General features: G+C 41.9%; 1 protein-coding gene across 2 annotated transcripts; it reads right to left on the bottom strand.

Moving 5' to 3' along the window:
• Positions 1 to 1,198: 1,198 nt before the first annotated feature.
• Positions 1,199 to 18,844, bottom strand: WASF3 (WASP family member 3). Of its 2 annotated transcripts, none has more exons than XM_056858274.1 (8): positions 18,706 to 18,844; positions 18,041 to 18,175; positions 11,437 to 11,590; positions 10,578 to 10,695; positions 6,628 to 6,803; positions 3,710 to 3,973; positions 2,825 to 3,195; positions 1,199 to 1,466 (listed from the first exon to the last, which is right to left on the bottom strand). In XM_056858274.1, exons 1-8 carry the CDS (start codon positions 18,836 to 18,838, stop codon positions 1,309 to 1,311), a joined length of 1,509 nt encoding a protein of 502 aa, XP_056714252.1. In that variant the 5' UTR covers positions 18,839 to 18,844; the 3' UTR covers positions 1,199 to 1,308. The 2 variants fall into 2 exon arrangements, with proteins under 2 accessions (XP_056714252.1, XP_056714253.1); XM_056858275.1 differs by lacking the exon at positions 6,628 to 6,803 and adding an exon at positions 4,589 to 4,755.
• Positions 18,845 to 20,803: the final 1,959 nt, after the last annotated feature.

Genomic DNA, 20,803 nt, shown 5'->3' with positions numbered 1-20,803 from the left:
TCAAAGTACTTAATCATATGAGATGTGTAATTATACAACTTTACTTGCTTTGTAATTTTAAAAGTAATTTATCAAACTCCCCATGTACAGATCTCATTCAGTATATTCATGAGTTTGTATAACGTGAGTATAGTATAACAGCAGCTTTCAATAGATTTTTTCCAAGCTTCCTACGCACCAGATTACAGCATTCGGAACTGTAGCCAACAGACCGGGGGTGGGGGGGAATCAGTATTATACTCAATTATGAATAGGGTGTGAATGGAAAGAAAACTATAGAAACTTTCTTGATGTATAAGCTTAACACAAAATGAGGGTTATAAGCCACTTTTTAAAAGGGGCACATGAGAATATAACATGATACAAATGCACCCTTAAGCTGACAATGGCATTATATGTCTACCCATACATTACACACCCAATATTGTAACCGTACATGAGAATTACCTATATTACTTATGATTTGAATCCTATAGCATTAAAATCTAGAGGATGCATTTGGTGGTAGCACCAAAAAACACTGTTCCTGATTTCTATATAACCGGGATGAAATAAGGAAACTATCCACATCCGTCAACCTCAGTTATTCCTAAGAAAAGAAAAAGTTCAGTGTTAGCATCCATTCAGTGTGCCTGAAGTAAATTATATTTTTTATATTATTAAATCAAAATACTCCAAACAATTAAAGATGGCAGGTGGAGCAGATCAGCATTCCAATATTTAAACTAATAACATTACTGCACTCCTTTACTGACACAACTGAATACAATCTGAATTTTTAACTCAACTCATCCAAAACCCCTGAATTCTTTAAAGTGTAGTTAAGATGGTAAATTTTGTGAACATACAAGATGCAAGTCAGAATAGGACCTCAAAAAAGCAAAAGAAACATTTAACCGCTTTCATTTTAAGGAAGTTAGCAAAGTTAAACCAAAAATTCAAAATAATGACATTTTGCAACCTGAGTATATTGGCTTGCCAAGCAGTACAACTAACCTTCAGCAAGATCTAAACAACTTTACCAGTTTCAAAAGTACCAAGGGGTACTGAAAATATTAAATCTATACAAATTCAAGAAGAAAAAAACGCTGCTTTCCCTTTGGACACAACATGATTTGCTACATTCAGTGGCACTTGAGTATTATGAAGCAGATACTAAAAATAAACCAGATTTGGGAATCTTCATAAACATAATATTTCAATGGAAGTTACTAGACTATAGTAATTTAGGTTACTTGTTCCAACATACATCCATGCCCACATGGACAATTCCTAGCAAAATCCATAGAACGCTTTGGTACTCCAGTCTCAGTCTGACCAGTCATTTTCATCACATTCCGAATCATCATCTGAATCACTGTACTCCACAGCAATGCGCCGGGAAAGAATTGTGGCCACATCATTTCCAACCGGCTCACGCTTAGCTTCCTGCTCACGCTGCTCTTGCACTTTTTTCAGCTGGATTCCTACAGGATGGCAGTGAGACAAGAAATCTTGTAACAACTTTTACTGGCACAATTAAAGAACAAAAACAGGAAAAGTTATGTGAATATAATCTGTTCATATATAATTAGAATTCATAGGTTTGTTATACTGAAACAAACACTGGCAGCGTTCCTGGGTCACACCGAACTGAGATTGGCTACAAACACAATTTGCCACCATGGTTGCATACTTCCTTGTTCTTCCCACCTCACTTCAAACATAATGTTTGATTCCAAACTTCCTAGTTTGATCAAGCTACAGTTCATCCTGACATCTGAATAACAGAACCCTGGCATACTGGAGTTTTTTATTCTTTGCAGACTGGGATTCTACACTGAAATTAGACTGTAAGTAAACAAACTCCACAGAGATGTCTGCGGTCAGGTCTCAGTGAATTACAGCTCTGTCAAACCAGGAACTTTTGAATCTAGTTGAGCAAATGGTGGATGAACAAGGGGAGCATGAAAGCAGAGCAACAAGCTGAGTTCATGACCAATTTCTGCTTGTCGTGATTTCTGAATGCAACCACTGTCTTCATAAGTTGGAAGTGACTTGATGGCACATAATGAAGACATGAATTTCACTACACCATGTGCGAAATCACTATTGCGTGTTAGAAAAAGAGGAAGCTACAAAAGAAACAGAAATGACTAGGACGGCTCTCCCTGGTTTTCACTTTGGAACACCCTGCTCACAGCAATGACAAATTATGTGCAGTTAAAATCACCAATTATTTCAGCACTTAAGAACACCGGGCAGCTTATAGAACATTTTTGATATATGCCACAACAGCGGCTAGATATATGCACCTAAATGGAAGTCTGACGAGATACCAGAAAAAAAAGACTGGATAAGTAAAATGCTGGAAATGATGGAGATGGCTAAACTTACAGCTTTTATTAACGAAAGTGATAATGAACAATTTTTTGGGGAGTGGGAGGCGTGGAGAATATACTGTGAAAGTTATTTCTCAATAGGTCACTTTAAAGGTTATTCCTTAATATAATCCCTAATTTGAACTTATTATAGATATTTTAGAATATTATATGAACTGGATTTGATAATATAAGATAAATAAGATAAATATAATGTAAATCTACAAATGAGGATTACATGTTGGCAAAAGTATATACAAATTAAATGCTAGACAGACTAGAATGAAGGGGGTCCCCTTTTTTTGTAATAGATAATTGTCTTTGTTTTCTACTTTGTTTAAATTTATAAGAATTATATGATGAAAACTGATTTAGTTTGTAATGAATGAGAAAAAATAAAAAAAATTATATATATAAAAAAAAAGAACACCGGGCATCTTGGGGAATGCTTGGTGCACACTTACCCATCCGAATAGCAGCAAGCAGATCACTTCGAGCGTCGCTTACTGGGGACTGCGAGGACTCGTGTCGCTTTGCCTCAGCCACTGCAGGAGCATGCATCGGAGAGGATGAGACAGAGGATTCTGCAGCAGGAGGGCCTGGAGGGGGAGGAGGCGGGCCTGGAGGAGGGGGAGCTGTAACAACAAGCCCAGTAGAAGGAGGGTGAAGAGCAGCAGAATACACAGATCCAGTCACTAGTCCAGGATGGGTAGGTAGCACAGGGATTTGGAGAGGACTAACAAAAGCAGTCTGTGCAGAAGGAATCATGGGTGGAGGGGGAGGCGGCGGGGGTCCTGAAGGATTGTAATAATCCACCATCTGAGCTGCAAGCATCCTATATACAAAATAGAACACAATATTTGTTAAACCAAAAAGTGTCAATTGGCAGATATGCAGTGTGCATATTTAGATTGCATGCAAATGTTGGGTTGTTGTTTTTCCACTTTCCCAACAATTGAACTTTTCCCAGGACAGGCTAGAGCACTCAATGTACACTACAAGATATTTCCAGTTGTGTCTTACTTATTCAATAATGCACACAAAAAAAAACCCTTTAAATTCTTTAAAACAAATTCAACACATGTATCAGTTTCAGTATCAACACGTCCCCCTTTCCATTTTTACACCAAGCAGCTCAAGTATACAAATGGGAAGTTGTAATTTCCATCTCCTATATTTCTGAGAATATGCCAATATCAATTGATTGACTGAATTTCCACCTTTCCAACTTTGCTGGAGTGTTTTTATCCAAGCCTGAGAGCCGTTTGCTGGAGCAACCTAGTTATACAACATGCATATCCCCGACACGGACTTTCATGAACATCAACCAGGGTGAAAACAAGTTTTACCCATAATCTGCTGCTGCAAGTGGCACAGTGCCGTGTTGTCCATCTAGAGCTTGGGGTGGGGGCGGAGGTGGTTGCTGAGGTCTGTTTAAAGTAGCATGTCGCACTGTTGTGGAAGGTGGCCTATATTCATGTTCAAGGCCCTGGTTTGCAAGCATATATTGGGACCCGTCTCCTGCTCCGTACGAAGGCATCACTGGCTGCTGATGGAGGGAATGATTTGGAGTAGCAGGATACGAGTAGTTGGTAACATCTGAGGCGTGGGATCTAAAATTCAAGTGGGAGAAGGGGAAAACTTGAAATATCAGCTGCAAATGTCCTATTTAAAATCTTCCAGTTCTTAGTGGACCATAATACACTTAGCAGCAATTATTAATGCAATAGCCAAATCATGGTTCATATTCATAGGATAGGATCTGAATCCTCATACAGTCGGAGTTTCCTAGTACACAGCAGAACTAAAAGTACTATGGAAGGTTAGCTCTTTGGGGAAAATAACAGTTGCGATAGTAACAAGAAAAGCAAAAGATGTAAATTTGAAAAGATTATCTTTGGTCAAACAAACCAACTTCAAGGCTTTCATCTTGCAGAGGTTGCTTGGGTTTTTTTTTTGCAAATAAGCAATTGGATTAGAGAGACAGAAAGAATTATTAGCTGAACGCAGAACTCATAAAGATGCAAAATCTCTAATGCTTATCAACAGAAGCCAATGGACAAGTCACACCCCTAAGCTGCAAAAAAAAAGCTGCATTAGTAAGACAAACTGCCAATATTGTCATTTGGTTTAAGAGGATGTCAGTAAAAATGAGGCTCGTATATCAGACAGAAGCCAAGGCAAGCGATAAAGCACCCGAGAGTTTTGAGAAAAACAAAACGACAAACCCTTTGGGCATCTTGGCCTCTTTTGTCCTTCCTGCCTGCTCTTGTTTCTTTGCATCACTTATGAACTCAATGCCCATTTTCCTTCTCTCCCACTCTTCTCTTCTTGTCCTTACTTTCCTCACATTAATTTGCTGGCGCCGGCTTGGATTCAGCTTGTGCCTTTCTCTCTGAATCATAGTGGGCATAATATAAATGCATTGTAAATAGGCTTCCAGTTAGGAAATAAATGAATTTCCAATTCCAACGGGTACTTTAAAGAACTTCTATAGTCAGTATTTATTTTATGTTCAAGCACTCTGCATCAGAAGAAAGATGGGAGCGTGTGCATGGCTGATTTTAATGCACCATTGCTTTTACAATATACTGATCATATAATGATCATAAATTACTCACAACAGAACGAGATACAATTTTCACACTACAGAAAAAGATAAAAGAGAAACATATACTGCAGTAGAACCCTCAAGTAAACTAAAGGACAGCACTGTAGCTATGACTGAAGTGAATACATTCAGTTAATAATGGCGAGGGGGGGAGATACGATAGCAGAATTTGCTGTTAAGTGACAGGAATACTGACATAACTGGCATAATTTCAGAAATATTATCCTGCTAAAAGTTAGGATTTTACAAAGAAAACACAGATACAACAGCAGGAATCTAACCATGCAGTTCCATAGATGAAACAGCATTTCCCATTGAGGACAAGGGAGTGACAATTTCTGCCACTTCCCATCCCACTACAGACCCCCCACTCCCCACCCCCGCACTACTCCTGACAGTTTGCAACCCCAGAACAAAACTGAGGGAGGGGGCTCAGTGGACTAAAGCAGGAGAAGAAAGAAAGTACCACCCCACAAAGTCTGCAGGTAGCTGCATACACGATAGCATGTTTTGAACACTAATTTATTTTTTATATTAGATAATCTTGTCCTAGTGCAGACAAAACATTCTGACAATACAGAATTGAGCACAGCCTTAGTAAAAGTTGTGAGGATGGGTCTTGTTGCAAAATGTAAGTCTATTGCCCCACCTTCCATGATGGAATCATAGGCAAAACTGGAATGTAGCACTATTAACAAAACTGACTTTGTATTACAGCTGCTGAATGATTACCTGAGTAATGTTTTTGAAAGAATTCTTCCCATACCTCAGCTGTAATATAAGAGTCAATCGTATAAGTGGGATGTACTGATATTAATTTCCAAAATTGCCTATTGATATTCTGTTTGGATGAGGCCATTATTTTCACAGTAGTTAACATCTTGGAACCTTCTTGACCTGAAAATACCACGCTGATTTTACTTTCCTGGCCTGTGCTTAAAAAGAAGCAGCTTAAGGAACAGATGTTAGTTAAACTATGAAGTTATGCTAATCTACACTTCTCTGGTGCTTGTTCCTTGCTCCCAAATACATTAACTTGCAGAACTAACATGAAGGAGTCATGGGATCGCTGGCCAAACAACTTGAACTTTCTGGTGTCTTTATGCATGAAGACCCCCCATTTAGCTCAAAGACAACATATTCTCTTAAATCCATTTCTCTAAACAAAAATAACAGGCAGGATTCCTTACACAGCTTCTCTGATGAAGATGTTGTTTTCCTTTTGTGCCTGTGGAAGAACCTTTACTCATGCCAAAGGAAACCACCACCCCTAGTGACAAAGTTCTATATGACCCCACCCAGCTCCACTCTGAACACAACTTTAATGTCAATAAGAACACATTTTTCATTATTCAGCAGCCAAAAGGTGTATTTCTTTGTATGTTTAATCACAGCTTCTTGAACACCAAAATTACTTTGAAATTATCTCTGTGCATTTAGTGAAGAAAGACATTTGTACTGAATTGTCTATATCAGTATAACAAATCAATCTAGAATAGACAGACATAGTCAACAGATATGGAAAGCAGATGTACAGCAAGCGATCCATTTTTGTCATTTCAAGACGCGCCTGTTCAATTTCTACAGTCACATGCTTAATAAATCTAAGGATATGAAGTATCTGAATGCTTGCTACAAACATACTTGAAAACAGACCTAGTATCAGGGGACAGAGATCCCTCGGAGGATGCTCCATGGTACACATTTTGAGACAACCTGTGGTCTGGTCTAAGCTCTTTGTCATAGGCCATCATATTCCACTCTTGGCGCCTGTTCCTTGCTTTTCTAACTTTTTTCACCTCACGGGCTGTGCCGTCTATACGTTTTTGTTCCTAACATTATGCAGAGAGAAAGCATGCGAAAGAAAGAAAAGCAGAAGACGGCAAGTTAAATGCTGTTAAAAGTATGAAAATAAGCGGATAAGCAGGTGAAGCTGTGCAAAATTAAGACAAATGAACTATGTATCTGCATAAACTTAAGAACTGAAAAGGTTATTTATCCATCAGGCAGCAGATGTATTTGAACATTTACAGGGGAAAAACTGCTTATATTTGCATATTACTGTTTGTCCACAAAACATTATTGCAAATTTTAAGATTTACGAACATATCTGAATCAATGATAACCAGCAATTAGCTCAAATTACTCACAAACTTGCTTAAAATACAACCTTGTTTTTACTTTCAGCTCTTTTCATGTTTCAAGCAGGCTGTCTCTTGTTCGTAATTATTTTTCCAGCATCTCACAAGTTTATCTGATTAAACACCTGTCTATCATTTGCTTAAAAAAACACTTGAAAACTTAGAGGGAAGGGAACCTGACTTTGTATGCACAATGCCAGCTGATTATCCAAAAACCTAATTCTCAAAGAGGTGCCGTATCTGTAGACCTTTCTCCTATTTGAGGTTCTCTGCCCATTTTTAGCCGCCAGGTCAAGCAATACCCTGTAGGTTGCTTTTGATGAAGTTTATTGTCTTGATTTGTTCTCAGATTCCTCAAGCTGAGTTTTAAAAATTTTGCTTTTTCTGGTTTAGTTGGGTTTAGCGTTAAGGTTCATTATTTTGTGAGTTTTAAGTAGCAGGTTTTTAATTGCCCTAAGCTTTTGGAAAATATTTTAATGTAAGACATACAAAAAATATTTTACCACGAAGCCATGAAAACATATCATTTGATTACTCACTATTAACAAACAAGAACTCTCTCCTTTAAGATTTTTCTCCCACACAGCTCCAGGCATTCTTAGCTTGATCAAGGTTACTTAAATCCCTATCAGTATAATTTCAGGATAAACTGCCTTGGCCACTTCCAGAGATTACTTAGATCAGTGGTTCCCAACCTTTTTTTGACCAGGGACCACTAGAACTTTTTTGTTCGGTGCAGGAACCCCAAGGTTCAAAATAAAAATTCCGAGAATTTGAAAATAAACTTTAATCATAACTGTTAGTTAAACATTAAACTTAGAATAATATTTGAATATATATATTTTATAATAGAGAACTTTTAATTGAAAATATTAATTTATTATGGGTTTATAACTTTGTTTCGTGGACCTTAATTTAGTTCTCGCGGACCCCTGGGGGTCCACGGACCCCTGGTTGGGAACCAGTGACTTAGATCAAGCAAGGAACTGTGTTAATTGTTCTCATCCGCTCCGTGGCCTCTGATACCAGTGGCCATGGTATTCTTTAGGGCTGCAGGCACTTCTTTGCAGTACTTTCGCTCCTATCTCATGAGCAGAGCCAAAAAGCAATCCAGGAAGATTTTTTCTCTTCCCCAGGAAGCTTAACCTTGTGGAATCTCATGATTTGGAATGCCACAAACTCCATTAAATATGCTAGCATTTATTATTTGCTTATTATAGATAAGAACCAAGGATAAGAAAAATAATCTTGTCTAGGTCACTAAAAATTACTGTAGACGTAATAAAATTAGCTAAGAAATAAAAAGCCGTCTGAACTACGATTAAACGTTATATTGGCACTATGGTTAAGGCGAACCAGGAATAATTTAACCAGAATTTAAAGCTAGTTTACACAGATTATCCATTTTTGCCCATGTTGTTTTGAAGGCAGATATGTAAAACGATGCATCTAGCTCTCAACTGAAATTTCAAAGAGAAAAATCAAATTACCACTGCCTTTGCCAAGGCCTTATGGTCAAAAGATATCGGTCACGACTGCTCTTTAACCTAGTACCTACAGCTAAGATCATCAAGTAGAAGGCAAAGCAGAATGAAATTAAATGTAATAGAAGCCATGCTGACAGCCGGTATTTCATTAATCAGATAGAAAAATAACTGTATGATCTTTAAATAAGTAAATCATAGCAAACATTTGGTCAAACAACAACAAAATTAGAGCTTATGATATTTGCAACATCTGTAATGTGTGGGTTAGAAAAGGAGTCAAAAGTTCAAGTCTGTATGAAGTACTTAAATCTAAATAAAACTAGTTATTTCCCTCCCAACATATCTGAACTCAAAGTTGATGATAGTCAATGTAAAGTGATTTTTTAAATGTATTACAAAGACTGTTCCCATCTGCAAAGCAGTAGCTAGCAAACCACCGAATTCTATATCCGCAGAAGAGATACAATTTTGGGAAAGTATGAGGTACATGAAATAATCCTTTTTATCCAGTATAAAACAGATTTAAGGAAAACTGAACTATATGCAATGTTTTCTTTATCAGATCTCTAGTACTTTAAAAAGACAAGACACATTATATATAACCTGGATGATAAAATTATACTGTTTGGTATATTTGTGAACATTTAAAGTATTTGTTTTATTTATTCAATACCTACAAATATACCATATTTTTCGATCCATAAGACGCACTTTTTTCCTTCTCAAAAGTGAGGGGAAATGTGGGTGCGTCTTATAGAGCGAATGTGCGCACAGAGCCGGCTGGGCACGCTGGGAGGCAGCCGGGGAAAGCTGCCTCGCGCCGTTCCAGCGCGCCCAGCCGGCTCTGTGCGCCCGCCCAGCCCGCTCTGTGCGCTTGCTCGCCTCCCAGCTGGGAAGCGGAGGGGGGGGGGCGGCTTGGCGCGCCCGCCTGCCTCCTCCCCATCCACTCTGAGCGCTTGGCGCGCCTCTCCCACCCGGCTCCTCCCAGCTCGCTCTGAGCTCTTGGAGCGCCCGCCCGCCTCCTCCCCGCCCGCTCTGAGCGCTTGGCACGCCCGCTCCCTGCCCGCGTTTTTAGAGGAGGAAAACAAGATTTTTTCTTGTTTTCCTCCTCTAAAAACTAGGTGCGTCTTATGGAGCGGTGCGTCCTATGGAGCGAAAAATACGGTACTCAGTATTAAAGATGGAACAGAAAATCTTACATAAGGTACTTATTGTAGTTTGTACCAACAGGAAAAAACAGGAAAAGAATGAAGCAGAAAATAATTGATTCTGTAGTATATTAAGGAAGTTTTTAATTAGTTGGGTTTTTTTAAATCATCTCCTCTGAGTGCAGACAGAAATAATACAAAACAATCAGAAGCAACAGTGAAATTAGCATGCGTACCAAAACCAATCATCCGTCTTTCCAAATGCTTCCAACTAATTTAAAGAAAACTAGGATCCAGCTTTCTCCTCTGGAACATGTTTCAGCTGGAATAAAATAGGATGGCATTTCTTTTCTGTTGATATGTTTCACATGTTATGTCTTAGTTTTCTACTGGTTTTGTAATATTTTATATTTGAACTTGCTTGTTACAATGATTCACACATTAAGAAATAATGCACAGGTTGGGTCTGAGAGATCTCTGAATAAGAAAAACAAAATCTTCCATCTGTATTTTACAGTGGAACCACTAAGGAAAAATCCATTTAAAGCTAAAGAATTTCCATGAAAAGGGATATTTATTTTCTAAAATGACTAGAAAAGTTTTGATTTTTCATTAACAAGTACTCATGACAATTTTTTTCAAAGAACTGACAGGAAAGTATATTTATATTTGAAAGGTAAAAAGATATATGTGATATAAAATAATCCTACAATTTATTTTACAGGTGTTCTTATGTGAAAAAAATTAAAATATAAGCCATTTAACCCAAAACATGACTGATGCTGCATGTATGCATGCACATTTCCCCCCAACAAACCACATCTGTTTACCTTTTGTCGTCTTTTCTCTTTCCGTTTGTCTTCTGTGTCTTGTAACATTTTTTCTTTCCAGAGGTCAAAGAAATAAGAAGGATCAGTATAGAATTTTAATCCATCTTTGTTATCATCTCTGTGAACAAAACACAACAAATGTTGGGAAACAGGTAACATGCAGCAGTTCCTGCTGAGTGGTTACTTATGAGTAGATGAGTTAGCAGGTAGGGCTTTACCATGGAGCCATTTCTAGCCAGTAGATCGACTCCTAATGAAGGCAAGAGGAGTTCCACTGCAAGTGGCAGATAAGCTTGGAGAGGTTCATCTACTTAACAAAGGTCTCACTTTCCTGCAAACCCAGAAATGCAATGCTAATCAGTAGTTCTATCCAGAATTTGGTGTGAACTACACCAGTTTAACACTAGACATTATGGGGGGAAAGGGTGTACAGGGCCCTGAAGGCAAATCTGTGTGGGAAGTAAAGTTAATCTTTTCCCACTTACTCTGTTTCAACTGTACCTCCCCCACTGTGAATCTGAATTTGCCTCATACTGGTACCTGTATGGTCTCTATATATGATTTCCCCAATGACAACCAGCAACTCAGGTTATAGAGAAATTAAAATTAGAAAAATGTCAATGGGAGAAGAGAAAACTGAGATTAGACGCCAGATTAGGATTCTCCACAATCATTCTTAACATAAAAAGAGCAAGAGATCCTGATGTCAGCGTTAGTTAGGCCTTTAAAAGCGCTGTTTAAATCATTATGATAGTAGAAAACTAAGACATATGATGTACAAGAAAGGAAATCTTTCTTCTAATAGCTTACATCAAAATCGACTAGTGCTGGCCAGATGAAATGGATTAAATTACCATACCTATATGCTGTAAGAATATTCAGTGGAGGTGGTTTGTCACTCAGATTATAAATATCAGCCACAGGGTTGGGAATACTGTTCTTTGAAACCACTTGCTGGTCCTGTATTGTAGAACTTTTGAAAGCTTTCTTCATGTTGATATCCTGTAATGAAACTGTTCATAGAGGAATTAGCTATATACATGATAATAAAGAATGAGCACATCTAAGTCTAATGGCTAAACCAAATACAAAAGTATTGAAAATATCTAAAGAGCAAAACTGATTATATTCTTGTTCTTATACAGATTTTATATAATTCACATGCCCTTTGGCTGGAAATTAAACATAGTTCAGTTCCTTTCTGATCTGACTGGGACATACGTTAAATAGAACAAACCAACTTCTTGAATAGTGGGTCATATCAGGATTTGGCTAAAGGCACTAAGTTGGGTGTAAACTTCTGCAAGCACAGCAGTGTCCTCATACTCTCTCTAGTTCCATTTCCCAACCTCCTTCCAAATAAAAAATAGCTCCAGAAGTTAGGGTAACATTCAGGAATAATATGGTATGTGAGTTGGGGGAGGGAGAGATGCAGTGGGGAAGGAAGCATCAGTGGAACATTTCCACCCCTCTTGTGTGGAGATCATGCATGTGAATGGTAAGGCGATTTCCGCCTATTCCTCTTTCACATTGCAGTTCCCCTATGTCCTATCCCACACCGTTCTCCAAATTCCTTGAACCTTCAGGAGTCCAGAAGACTGAACCTAGATCCTGAGCTGGATAGCCCAAGGCTAGCCTGATCTCTTCAGAACTCAGAAGTTAAGCAGAGTCAGCCCTGGTTAGAATTTGGATGGGCAACCTCCAAGGTATACCTGGATCTTGACACAGAGGCATGCAATGGCAAACCACCTCTGAATGTCTCTTGCCTTGAAAACCCCACCAAGACTTGCCATAGGTCAGATGTGACTTGACGGCAAAAAAAAAAAGACTGAAGACATAAGGGACAGGTAGCATAAAGGTCTCTTCTGCCCACTCCATTCCACTTGCATAAGTGTAAACAGAAATGGTAAACAAAAAAGCTCATTTTCTATTACTCCCTAACACAATATCCTCTAATGATTAATAGAACGAGCCTTGTCCTACTTACCGTGAAGGCTCCTTCTGCTCTGGTATACGGAGGGCATCTTCAGGATGGGTTATTTTCCTTCTCTTGGTCAGGGAGGCAGGTACAAAAATTCTAACACTTCCTGTCACCCGGGGAACATAGCCCCTCCTTCTCCTACAGCTCCATTCTATTTCAATGCATAAAAAAATTCAGGAAGAACAGGAAGCTTCAAACAACTTTAACTGGGTTGACCGCAAAAACATGGCCTTGCCCGTAATAACAAAATGAACAGTGGTAACTTTGCTGCTAAGATGTGCAGCAACAACTCATTGGAGACATAAAAACATTGGAGACATGAAAAACATAATGTTAGGATCGAAGAGAGGACCATGGCTCCTCCTTCTGTACTGATCTGAACATGTACTGTTCTGAACCTGTACTGGCCATTGAGTGTGATAATTTAGAAACTGCTAGCAGATAGGGAGGGGGAAGATTCCCTCCGTATACCAGAGCAGAAGGAGCCTTCACAGTTAAGTAGGCCAAGGCTTGTTCTCGCTCTGGATAGGAGGGCATCTTCAGGATGGGACTTACAAGAGCTCTGTCCCGTTACCCGGGTGGGCTAAATTATTCTTCCTCCACACTCTGCAGCACTTTACAGCCAAAATCAGCATCTGTGGAAGAAATAGATTCTGTAGTGGCATACAAAGGTGGACACCGATGCCCACGTTGCCGCCTTGCAAATGTCTTCCACAGACACACTACAGTTGTAAGCAGCAGAGGCGGCAGCGCTTCTGATGGAATGTGCTGTGATACCTAAAGGGACTTGTAAATTGCTTGATTTATAGGCCTGAGCAATGCATCGCTTGATAGTATAGCTGATTGCGGATCTGGACATTGGTTTGCCCTTGTTAGGCGACGTCAGCATGATGAACAGGTAGTCCGAATGGGCTGAGTGCACCTAATGTAGATACGTAGGGCGGTCAAGTCCAGGGTACGCCACTGCGAGTCCTTTTCCGAGCCAGGGTCAGGAGAAAAGGTAGGGAGAACTATCTCCTGCTGCCTGTGAAAATGCATGTTTATCTTGGGGATAAAGGTTGGGTCTGGACGCAGGATCACCTTGTCCCTGTGGAATATGCACAAGTCCGGTCGGATGGACAGGGCCCCTATCTCAGACACTCTACGAGCCGAAGTGATTGCAGTCAGGAAGAGGACCTTCATCCTGAGCCATTTGAGGTCCACTGCACGTAGAGGCTCGAATGGAGGCTTAGTGAGGGCTTTCAGGATGGTGTGGAGTTTCCATGAGGAAAATCTGTGAACAGCCGGAGGGGAGGTGGTCTTGACCCCTCGCAGGAAAGCCTTGATGTGGGGGTGCTTAACTAGGGGGTACCCCAACACCCTCGGCACCAGCATTGCAATGGCAGCCAGTTGTCTGCGTAAAGTTGACACCTTGAGGCCCAGTTGTCTCCCGTCCTGTAGGAAAGCTAGCAGGTCCCGGACGCGAGGCTTGAAAGGGTTGTGCTGATTGTTGCGGCACCATGAATCGAAGACTCTCAGGTGGCATTGTAGATGCGGTGCATAGAAGGTCGACGCAACACCAGGATTGTATCGGCGACGCTAGCTTGGTAGCCTAAGGCTAGTAGCCTTCTCTCAATGACCATACAGTCAGTTGGTACCAGTTCCGGTTCGGATGACAAATGGGACCTTGCAGTAGGAGGTCTTGCCTCTGTGGCAATTTCCAGGGATCCCTGAAGGACATCTGAAGGAGAGCTGGGTACCGCGGCCTTTTGGGCCAATCTGGAGCCACTAGGAGGACTGTGGCTTTCAGCAGTCGTATTCGTCGAATGACCCTCAGAGGCAGAGGCGGAAAAGTGTACAATAGCCTCGGAGGCCAAGGGGCCAGAAGAGCGTCCGTCTCCTCTGCATTGAATTGACTGTAGCGGGAGAAGAATCTCTCAACTTGCTGGTTGCCCGCCGAGGCGAAGAGATCCACCTCTGGGGAGCCGAGAAGTTGCGTCATCTGATTGAAGACAGCTGGACTGAGTTGCCACTCTGCCTCGTTGAGGTGCTGACGGCTTAGCCAGTCCGCCTCTACATTCAGGATCCCCTGAATGTGTTCCGCAGCTATGGATGCCAGGTGTTTCTCCGCCCAGATATGTACAAGCTTGGCTTCCTTGTGTAGTGTGGATGAGCGGGAGCTGCCCTGCTTGTTGACGTGGGCCTTTGCCGCCACGCTGTCTGTCAGAGTTCCCATTCCTCTTGGGGACTGTAAAAAACACTGAGTATACGCCAAAGCATTACTCTGATGGAATGACTGGTTCGATGGCATGAATGACCAGGAGGTGTCACACTGCTCTTGACATGTGGAGGATCTTTTCTCTGCATAGTGGGCGGGAGAATGAGATGAAACGATCGGGAGGGGGGCGGAGGAATTCTGTGTAGTATTTGTAGTTGATGATCTGGGACACCCAGTTGTCCGCGTGGGCAGCTGCCCAGCGGTGAGCAAACCTGCTCAATCGCCCCCCCACCAGAAGAGTTTCATTGCTTAGAAGGGCGGGTGTTGTTATTATTACTGCCTGGTCTGTCTGAGCCATACTTGGGGTGAAAGAAGTGCCCTCCTCTGCGAAAGGACCCTCTACTAGGGGCCCAAGACCCTCTTCTTTGGTTGTTACGGAAGCGGGAGAGGGGATGAAAGGGACAAAAGGAGGATGAGGAAAAGCCTCTGTTGTCCCTACGAAAGCTTTTGGGCAAAGCTTTCTTCTTATCCTTTGTCTCCACTAGAATGGATTCCAGAGGATCCCCAAACAGTTTCCCTCCCTGGTAAGGGAAGCCCATCAGGTCAGTTTTAGATCATGGATCAGCTTGCCAGGGTTGCAGCCATAGGGCTCTTCTGGCTGCAGTTTGGGTCGCCAGGGCCCTTGCCGAAAAATACACTGTGCCTAGTGTGGCATCCGCCAAAAAGATGACCACTTTTAGCACCCTAGACACCCCTTCTAATGCTTTGCGGTTCTCATCTGGTATAAGATGGGTCAGCTTATGTATCCAGATAATGGCGGCCTTGGGCATGAGTGCTGAGGTGACTGAGGCACTAATAGCTAAGGAGGACGCCTTGTGAGCCCTCTTGATAGCCAGTGCCACCTTTCTGTCAAGCGGGTCTCTGATAGAGCCCTGACCATCTCTTGCGACCAGGTCATTGGAATGGAGGGCTGGGACTGGAGCCTGAAGGAGCTGGTTAGTGGAGTTGGCAAGGGAATAAAATTTTCTTGTGACAGCGGGGAACTGTTTGGTGGCCAAAGGTCTTTCCCACTCAGCCCTCATGAGGGTAGTAAAGTAGTCTGGGACTGGGATGGTTGTAGAGGTAGAGGAATGTCTATGAAAAAACTCTCTGGAGCCCTTTAATTTAGCTTCTGCCATGGGGTCAGACTCTTCTGTTAAATCCAAGGCTGTTAATACTTTAATAAGGAGGGGTTGGAAATCCTCCTGGGGAAACAGCCTGGTTTGTTTTTCCTCTACTGTTGGAAGCTCCTCGTCAGAGGAAAACTGCCCGTCCTCCCTTGATTCTTCATCTGAAGTGCTGGGAGAAAGGCTGGGCTGATTACGCTTAGAAAGCGGAGGCTTCCGTGCCGCTTTTGTGGGCCAGGATTGTTTGGCTGCTGTCTGGGTATCCCCCGTTTGCAGGCTAGTTCCCCCCGGGGCTCCTGTCACTGTTGCTGTACAGGGGGGAGCACAATGCGAAGGGGCCGGGGAAGAAACCTGGACGGCTTGGAGCCCTTCCACGAAAGTGCTACGGACCAGTTCAATTAGCTCAGCTCTTAAAAGGGAAAGCCCCCCCTCCGCTTTGGAAATCGTTGCGGGTATTACTGTACCAGTCGTAGCCTCTCCGAAGCAGGGTGACTGCTGGCTGAGCCGGCGTGCTCAGAGTCGGCACTGCTTGAGCAGAAGGTCTGTGGGCGGTTGCAACACTTTGAACAGCAAGGCAGGGAACGGGTGGATCCACTGAAGTGGAAGCCGATGCCCACGGCGCTGAGGGGGAATGACTAGGAGCCACGCCGCTAGTTCCTTTAGTCTAGGAGCATCTCCGCGCCGTTTTGACTCGGCCGTTTTCGGGCTGCTTGTGTTTGCGTCTTTCCTCTTCTTTTTGGCATGTTTTCTGATGCCAAATCCTTCTTTCGTTTTCCCCCGGTCTCTTTGTTCTGTGTCTTGCCACTGAGACTGTGGCTGCCTGAGGGCTCTTCCCAGCTCTGAGAGGCAACAAGGAAACCTGGGTCTAGGTCCTTTGACTAAATGTATTCGTCTGAGCGGACCACCGCCATTTTCTTTTAGCGGGAAATTCTGCCTAGCTTAGCCTGAGGCGAAAAGAGAGCCCACACAGAATACCAAGGGAACACGAACAAGGGAACAAATAAACGTAGACGAGACTAACAAAACAAAGTAAAAATTCTAGTAAGATACGTTTCCTAAAAATCTAAGCAGCAGAGAGCTGCCTAAAAACCCTGTCTCTCCCTATCAAGGCAGGAAAAGAATGGAGCTGTAGGAGGAGGGGCTATTTTCCCCGGGTGACAGGAAGTGTTAGAATTTTTGCACCTGCCACCCTGACCAAGAGAAGGAAAATAACCCATCCTGAAGATGCCCTCGTATCCAGAGCAAGAAGACTGCAATTATTTCATTCAAATCCCCCTGAAAGTCCAGGTACAAGAATGACGTTGAACTGTGTGTAAGAAATAGAATCATTCTTGCAAGCAAACGACAGTCACAGGCCATGTATCTCTTTGGTTCTTGTAGGTTATCCGGGCTGTGTAACCGTGGTCTTGGTATTTTCTTTCCTGACGTTTCGCCAGCAGCTGTGGCAGGCATCTTCAGAGGAGTAACACTGAAGGACAGAGAGACACTGTCCTTCAGTGTTACTCCTCTGAAGATGCCTGCCACAGCTGCTGGCAAAACGTCAGGAAAGAAAATACCAAGATTACGGTTACACAGCCCAGATAACCTACAAGAACCAATGAACTCTGACCGTGAAAGCCTTCGACAATATCATGTATCTCTTTGATCTCAGCTATAGCAAAAATTCTACCTGAGTTAAAATGCAGTACATTACAGTGTTAAATCATACTTACCTTCAAAGAAATGCACTATATTCTTACAATTCTGACTATAATTCCTATTACTTTTAGAATAAGTATTTATACATTTATTTTTAGAACAGAATTTGCCAGAAAGCTACTTTTCAGTAATGAGAAGGGGCCAACCACAATGAAATCAATGAACTCTGATGGCACTATCTTGATTATGCCCATTGTTCTAAGAGGATCTGCTATATAATGTCAAAGAATGAGTGGGTTCTTTGTAACAATTCATCCTAAAGAGTAGGTCTTCCACCTATCCCCAATCTGGATTTTTCCACAAAATGCCAGCTTTTGAGAGAAACAGCACCTCCACAGGAAATGTGATAACTGTTGTTCAATTAATTACTGTGCTTTTGTCAGTATCGCTTCCGGCTCAATGCTCAAATGCAGTTACCTACCTTCTTCAACAGTTGAATCCAGCTGGGTTACTTTGACAGCAAGGCGATCAATTCTGTCTTGAAGGGAGTTTGCTCTAATATAGAAGTTGTTGGCCTCATTAAACAGCTCACCAAATATGTCTTCAGCATGCTTGCCTGCAGAGACATAAGAGAACATTTCCCTAAGACTTGAAAAGTGTATTAAATCACAACAGTACATATTATTGATAAATTACTGCACAAAGCAGCAACACAGAGTTTCTTCAGAGTTCAATATTTTCACTATACTGCGAACGCTATATACACGTGATCAAGCAGATTAAGAACTCTCAGTTCTATCCTGCAATTTGATTGAAGGACATTCTGTTTTGGCACAATCCTGCAGTTGGAATGCTGCACATCTCCACATGATCAGAGCAATTCCAAATCCCAGATAAGCAGGGAGAAACAAAAGACCAAGCTTATAAGGCCAGTGCATCTACTTAAGAAACCTCAAAGTGCCTCTTCTGCTTAGACTGGCACCCCCACAACTGAAGGAGCACTGTACAGAAGATTTTACATGTAGCCAGGGTGACACATCTACCCTACTCATTCTGCCTCTTAGCATGCAATAAATAGTAGGAAAGTGAATCACAGTTATCACTGGCCAGCTAAGATAAACTTTTAAAAAATGTTGAACGACTTACTTAGGCTGCTTAGTTGGCGTATAATAGCAGCAAGAGTGCTATTGGTTACACATTCTAATTCACTAGTAATTCCATCAGGCAGAGCTCCTCGGCAAAGGTGCCGAGGTTCAATGTTCCTTTTGACCAAAGGCATGATTTACAATCTATGAAAGAAAACAACATAGCATTAAATTAATACAGACATAACCAAGAGATTTATTAAGCAGCAACTACCATTGCAATATGACACCAATAACGGTCATTCTCCATAATGTGGAGAAGGAAGGCCTTTTCATAAAGGAAGAGGCAGTGTTTCCCAACCTATGGGTCAGGACCCAAAAGTGGGTTGTGAAACCTCTGAAAATGGGTTACAGCCAGCCCTCCCTAATGGTGGCTCCTGCCTTTTGCATCCTTCTCTTTCTTTCCTCCTTGCCAGCTTCTCACATTCTTCTCTCTGCCTCCTTCTTTGTGACCATAACGGGGGGGAAAACCTTCCATCAGATAGTAACTTCACGGTAGTAGCTGAAAGGAGGGGTAAGGTTGGAGAATAGGTGGGAACTGTTCAGCATGACATAGAAAAACCAGAGGAAGATCAAAAGAGGCATGTGTGTGCTTTGAGCTATATCTTGCTGCTGCTCCTTCAGCAGCCAAATCTCTTGCCTGGCCCCTGCAGTGCCTCACTGCTCTCTACCTGCTATGAGAGATTTACTGCACGAAGCCCCTTACTGCCAACCTCATCACCACCATCTGCCATCTTCATGTAGCTCCTTCCAACTCAGCGACCCCCAAGTGCACCTCCTCAAATTCCAGCTCTGGCCCTGATGGCAGAGGAAGAAGAGATGAACTCCCACTTGCTTGGGGTTCACAGTAGGGGCAGCTTCACCCTATGTTTGATGTTTTCTCAAAAACATCTGGTTGGGCACTATAGAAAATGGAATGCTAGAATTGAGACTCACAAGGGTTCAACTTAAATGCATTTATCGAACCACTAACTCTCACAGAAACTCTCACAGAAAGCCCTGTAAGAAAGTGAGACAGGTCCATTGATTCCAACAGATGTGATCAACATGAAGGGTTTGCCCACTTTTCTTCAAAAATTCCTCATTAACCTTACCGAGCAACATTATCTGACAATGAGCTTCGATTGCAGTCTACAAATACAAGCTGAAGAATCCTTCAGATCTGGGCTTTGAGAATCAGAGACACTGGGTTGCAATTTCAAAGCCACAAGTAGCTCTTTTGAAAGCAGATCACAGAAAGAAGTTCTTCAACTAATGCTAGAATGAGGCCTTTAGCAGAAGGAACACTCCCTCAAGCTTCTACACATGCAGGATTTCTCAGATAACAACCACTAAGTGACTCGGATCCAGTTCTAAAGCAAGTGGTGGCTTTCTGGTAAGCTTTTATTGACTACTTGGCAAAGTTGGGACAAGAAAAGCATCAGTTCACTAATAGCTGGCTCATGCTTCATCATGCAGTGTCACAGGCAAACAGGGAAGGTAGAAAAGCTTCCATCTCTCCTAGCTTTACAGAGACCTAGCACTAACAGTTAATCAAAACTCTAAAGGACAATTCAAGTTCACAGTTTTCTATTATTTTAGTATAAGGACAGCAATTCACCATACTAAAAGGCTCGTCAAAGCAGAAATGCAAACCAGTTCATCTTAGCATACACAGCATATGTACAGTCACACATACCATAGCTGCAGCTCCTAAAAAGCTCATGTTTAGTCCTGCATTAAGTTGTGTGGACTGGATCCCACTTCCTCATGCATCTGAAGAAGCGGGCTCTAGTCCACAAAAGCTGATGTTGGAATAAAAACATGAAGTCCCCTAAACTGCCTGGCTTTTTTGTCCAACAAGTCCTTCAACCTTCCCAGCTTTCTGGAGGGCTACTAGAAAAGGAACCAGCACTGTTGCATTGTCACTTCACAAGATCCACATTTGTGCTCACAATTCATACCAACGCAGCTTAATAGAACCTGCTATATAATAAAAGCCACTATAAATTAATTTTTCCATATGTAATCATTTGCCCTGACCTGGATAGCCCAGGCTAGCCTGATCTCTTCAGATTTCAGAAACTAAGCAGGGTCAACCCTGGCAAGTATTTCGATGG

The sequence above is a fragment of the Euleptes europaea genome, chromosome 12, assembly GCF_029931775.1.
Source record: "Euleptes europaea isolate rEulEur1 chromosome 12, rEulEur1.hap1, whole genome shotgun sequence".
Classification (NCBI taxonomy): domain Eukaryota; kingdom Metazoa; phylum Chordata; class Lepidosauria; order Squamata; family Sphaerodactylidae; genus Euleptes; species Euleptes europaea.
Note: the sequence above shows the minus strand (reverse complement) of the source record. Positions and strands in the feature narration are given on the sequence as shown.